Below are 6000 nucleotides of genomic sequence, written 5' to 3' on the forward strand. Positions count from 1 at the left end.
GATAGATAGATAGATAGATAGATAGATAGATAGATAGATAGATAGACCAAATTTGAATCTTAGCACTTTTACTAAGCCACTTAAACTTTATTCCTTTTTTATTCCAAACAGCTATTTGTCTATCCTCCTGATTTGCATAAAATTGAATATTAAGTATGCCTAGAACATTTCCTAAGAGCTATTCCAGTGACTAGACTTTAGATTAAAGCCATTTTGAAAAATTAATGGACATTTGCGGTAATACCTCAAAGAACTTTCAAGTTTGAAGTAAAAAGTAAAAACCACATGAATGGAATTTCTCCTGGCATTAATGGCAACTACGACCATTTTCTATATATAACTAGGCCTCATTCAGCCATTAAAGTGGTATGTGTCAGTAATTTTAGGAGACAAATACATTCAGAAATATCAAAGCATTAGACAGCAAGTAGCAGTAAACTGAAGAATATATATTGTTTCCCGGTGCTTTCAGCACTTCAAAGGAGCTGTTGATTTCTGCTCTACTCAGTGTGCTTGGTGTAGCATTTTACACTGATAAACTCTCTACTTTTCACTCTTAGTATGTATTCTAAGAATTTGGTTTTATAATGCAAGAGCTATTAACTCAGGGATATAATTAATTATAAATTGATCGTGTTGGCGTATATTATTGTTCACTTTGGTGGTAAATAAAACAAATTTAAGAAATGAACTCTGGTATTGGTAAGTCTTCATACAGAATAAAATACACTGCCTAGGCACACAAAAAAAGTCACCACCTGGATTTAGCTAAGCAAATAGGTAAGAACTATAGGGGTGGCTTCAGTTGATCAGGTCTAGGTTCAACAACGTTAAGTGCCCAAACAATTGGATCAAATTCCTACCTGCATATACTGAATAACCAGCTTTTTCCATCAATGGATTTTTTTTCCTGAACATGACCTGCTATTCGAAGTGGGCACAGCTTCTCAGTGCTAAGTGAACATTCTAATCCTTGTGTACCACATAAATAATGAGGACATCTGATTGTGGGTTAATTGGTTATACTTTAGGTATTGTAAAAGAGAAATACAGGAAGTAAAACTGAGTCTTACTTTCCCGCTTAGTCTCATCCTGATTTAGGCCTCATTCACACACAACGCAAGCAAAATTGTATATTGCGTATATAAGCCTCTATGCGCGTATATACGAGCGTATATGCGTGCACTATATGCAATCCCAGAATGCATCACTCGTAATGGAATTTTTAATGTGCTGTACGCGCGTATACGTGCGTAAATACGCAGAAATACGCTGCCCGGACGCATCTGTTCCATTCTGTTTTTGCGCATATATATGCTACGCAAATATACGGCTCCATACGCGGCTGTGTGTATGGAGCCATTTATTTGCATATGGTACAATACGCACGTACACGCGCGTATATGCGTGGCAGTGTAAATGAGATTGCATGATAAATAGAGATTGTATGATCAAAGTAATAATATAGAATGTTAAATAGTTCAGGAGGGTAAAGATAAACAGTGGTGTTGTAGTTTAAATAAAATGTTTAGCTTAAAAGGAAAAAAAAAACGTAATACTTTTGGATTTCAAGATGATGGCACTTCTGCTGGGCATGCACATTGTTAGGGTTCTGATAGTAATGGAGGATGAAAATGGAGGTGGTAGGTAGGTAACATTGTACCTGTTTCTGTTTCCAGCACCACCAGCAGCAGAGAACGTTCACATCTTCCTCCCCTGTGGTCATCACTGCCAAACATGATCCCCCTCTCAGCTGCCACCTGCACTGCTGACATACTTACCACTCCCTGCTGCAGACCACGAGTCATCTTGGCGTCATCTGGAAGTGCACTCTGCTAACACCCCCCTCCAGTTTTCACCAATTTGTCTGCTTTCATCACTCCACCTAAAAGCTGTCCCCTCCCTCAGCTACAACCGTGCCTGCATGCCCCTTGCTTTCATCATTCTGTCTGACCTACATTCCCCTCTTACTGTCACCACCACATCTGCCAACACCTCAATTTCCCTGCTTACAAGACAGTACCTGCCATCCAACCTTGCCGGTTCTGGAATAGACAGACTTTTGCTACTATTCAGTGATTTTCACAGCTTCTCATTTTAAAAACAATATGTTGCTTTTTAGCAGCACCCTCAGATAAATACACAACTGAAATGTATATATAAATACTATATTACCTGGAAGAAGATATGTAAGTAACACACATCCACCCACCACTGATTTGGAATATGGTTGCATAACATTTGGGGGTTAAGCAAACTGTTCAGAGCCTACATTTATCAGCCTGGATGGGACTGCCCCACCTCATGTGTACTTTGTGGAGCATATCATTACACTGGTAACACTCATCCTGAACTATCTCCTACCTGTAGGCCTACCAATGCAGCACCCCTTGCACCCATCAACTTAAAAAGTATTTCCTGACTTATATAAAAGTAAATTAAATAATAAGTTATTTTATTTCTTCTATATATCTGCCTAAAGTTTTTCCTTAACTAGATTGAACATTTATATCATGAGCTAAATTCTTTTTATGCATGTTACATGTTTGATTTTACATAATGTTAACTACAGTAATATGTACAGTAATACAGATATAGTAATATTATTGTGTAGCTCTATTTGTACAAAAAACAATTGGAGTTTTGGGGATAGTAAGGTGTGCAGTAATGTTCAAGGAGAGCATATGGCTTGCTACTGTTGATGCCTTCCAGGCAGTCAGAGAATGATGGCAAGAAGGGAGAACAGAATGATAATGAGGTAAAAAAGATTAGGCCATTGCTTAAAGCATGGAAGGCAGTCATTACGTTGGCAAGAGAACAAAGTGGTGAAGAGACAGAAAAGGGTTTATACTGGCACAGCAAGAGGTAATGAGAGATCAGACAGTGTGGACAGGAAAAAAGATATTTGCAACCAATCCTACTGAGATCTACTCTCCCGTGCCATGGTTTGTTTATGGGACTGACAAACGGCTTATAGCAGCTAAGCTATTCGAGAAAATCTAAAACGTGCATAACAAATGGGCACTACTGTTTGCCTTTAACTGCGCTTTTTTGAGGAAATGACCATCATGTGGTATATTAATAGCAAATTAGATTAGAAGAGACAAAATGTATCTTCACTCAGGCAGGTGTTTAATAATTTATTTGCAGTGGATCAGACACGGACGTAATTAATTAATGTCAACATCGTTTTTCTTTCATTATCTGTTGCAAAATTGATTTTAACTTTTAGAATTTCTTCGTCGAAAAGCCAGCTTCTTTTTTAACTAGTTATGACTTATATATTAGGTTGGTAAACATTTCTGTCAAACTCTGAGAAAGTATTGCATGAAAGGTGAGGAAAATAAAAGTGCGCCCTCGCCTCTAGTACCAGGTGGAGTCTTGTTTCAGTTTTGCATTGGAAAATTGTAAGCTGGAATCTGACTAGTTACTATAGTACATAGGAGTTCTACTAAAGTCGCCAGAAATGTTCATCTGGCTTTGTAAATGAAGTGAAACTGTGAAAGCGTAATCGTGTGGAAGGGAAATGAAAAAAAAAGTTTTGGCTGTAAATCGTCGGATAATTGACACAGCTTCATCTTATTCATTAAACTCATCGGACATTCACTTTGCAAAGTAAGGGTCAGAAGCCCCTCTTATCACCACATGGTGATACCCTATATGACATCATCCTCATCTGGTAATACTGCAGGTAATACTGAATTTAGCCTGGTATGAGACCACCTTAACACTAGAATAAAAATGGGAGGTGCTGACTGCAATATATGAGTTCATTGTAATCAAGAGTATTTGCAAAGTAAGATTGCCGATTGCAAACTCATTAAACACCCAACTTTTTCCATTTGCTCTGTGCTGCTGGGACCCAAAGCAATTGTATGGTGTCCTATGTTAATAGTTGCACCATTATGTAAGAAATGTAGGGTTTGTGTGCTCGGCATTGTTCATGGCAGATCTGCTTTTCTCCAAATACAAGTTAATGAAAATGCAAAAACAGCTTGAAGCAGATTGAAGCAGCTTTGAACAAGATCAAATGCAGTTCAAATGCACCTGTCAATGGACTCTGAATGCTCCTAAGTATTATTAAACTGATCTCAAATGCAGCCTGAATGCTCCTGAAAGCACCCTGCATTTGACGCAAGCCCTTATAGTTACTTGCATATAAAACTATTAAACAGAAGTAAAAATAGCTTCATAGATATTTATATATGGCAGTGGTCCACATAAATGCAAGCATTAATTACTGTAATTATATTTGCTTCATTTGCAGTCATCAAACTCAGACTACATGCTGGGATCACCCCAAAATGGCCGAGCTCTTCCAATCTCTTGGTAAGTGAATCTTAAAAATGTTATATAAAAGTATTTCTAGCTTCTTTTTCTTTTTAACTCTAACCAGACAGCTAATTGCATACATATAATATGTAATTGTGAACCGATTTACCTGGAAAACTACAGTATATGTGGTTCTATTTAGTCTGTCTTGTGATTCAAGTACTCCTGTATTAACAATGATTGGATTATGAATGAGCAGGAGCTCACAAGTTGCAGTGGATTATTGGAAGTTGAAGTGACATTAAAGGCTAATTTCCCCCCCCCCCCATGTTAGTTTAAGGACTTACCTTAAATCCTGCCTCTTAATCCGATCATCTTCTTTAGTGTAGCTTTCAGATGTCCCTCCAGCTCTGGTGCAGGTCTCCGATCCAGCGCTGACTCCTCTGTCCTCTTCTCTGACATCCCACGGAGTCTGTGCAGGTGCACGCTGCTCCATAGACTTACCTTGTGTCTCTCCTGCGCTTGCACCCGCTCCAAGATCCTTTGCGGCTGCCCGAGATTCTTCAGATGTTCGGACGGGAGCGCGCGGCGAAGACACTGGTAAGTTTAAACCTGTTTGAAAAGGGTTTTAAAAAAAAAGTTTTTGCAAATATCTACTGCTTGCTATATGTAGATATATGAAAAAAACACGCTGAGGGCTTAATAACCCTTTAAAGCATACCTTCCATAAAAATGCAAGGTCTGATTACCACGCCCCCCCTCCCCCCATGTAAAAATGTCACCTTAAAAAACAAACAGATTTAGAGGAAAGTAAAAAATATACTTGTTTACATCTTGGCTTCTGGCTATAGCTCCTAGGTTAGAGTAATGTCAGAGGCCTTCCTGAAGATACAGAGAATGCTGAGAGTCACAAATCTCGAGAGAAGATGCCCTTTTGTAGGGTTTGTGTGTCTTCCTGTGAGATCTGAGACCATCAGCCATCCCTGGATCCTGCCAGAAAGGTCGTGATCTCGCCCTTATGTAGGGGCTATGGACAGAAGCCACAAGCATAAGTTAAATATATTTTAAACTTTCCTCCTAATTTGTGTATTTTTTTACATAAGGTTGGTGGTAATCTACAGTACTAAGTGGGCCTTGCATTTTGGTGCAAGGTCCACTTTACTATATGCATAGGTTGCAGATAGTTTTGTTAGTAGTATTTTAAATATGTGAACACTTCATGAATACAAAAATTTACTTTTTATGCTTCTAGACTTTCAAACTAAATGTAAATGTAGGCAGGTCTAAATTTAATTTGAAACATTTATTTGCTGATGTATAATTGCTGGCAGAAATGTATATGCAGTATGTGATTGTCATGCACAGTTATTCATGTTTGATGATTTCTTGCTGGAGAAAATTATAATGGCATATTAATTGATTGCATATAAATTGTTTGAAGTTATATTAGACTTTACATATTTGATTGCTTGTTCTAGAATGTTTTTTCAACAACGTTACTTTATCGTTAATTACACACAACATTTATTTACACACAAGCTCTTACTTGTGTGTGTGTCACATTATGACAAATACCCTTACAGTGTGCACAATTATTTATTGCCTGTAACCTCTACTTGTATGATATTTACAGTTCTTTGTACTGGTTTGTAGAGTCAATTTTGCAAAAAATAAATAATGCTTATATTTAGTTTTACATGAAACTGGCACTTTTAAACTCCCCTCACA

General features: G+C 37.8%; 1 protein-coding gene across 1 annotated transcript in view; it reads left to right on the forward strand.

Moving 5' to 3' along the window:
- Positions 1-6000, forward strand: part of LOC108786943 (utrophin-like) — a 583766-nt gene that overhangs the window by 510198 nt on the left and 67568 nt on the right. Inside the window, exon 62 of the mRNA XM_018556366.1 lies at positions 4268-4329. Coding sequence (XP_018411868.1) covers positions 4268-4329 — 62 coding nt within the window. The remainder of the gene's footprint in view (positions 1-4267; positions 4330-6000) is intronic.

The sequence above is a fragment of the Nanorana parkeri genome, unplaced genomic scaffold, assembly GCF_000935625.1.
Source record: "Nanorana parkeri isolate BGI_ZX_2015 unplaced genomic scaffold, ASM93562v1 scaffold235, whole genome shotgun sequence".
Taxonomy (NCBI): domain Eukaryota; kingdom Metazoa; phylum Chordata; class Amphibia; order Anura; family Dicroglossidae; genus Nanorana; species Nanorana parkeri.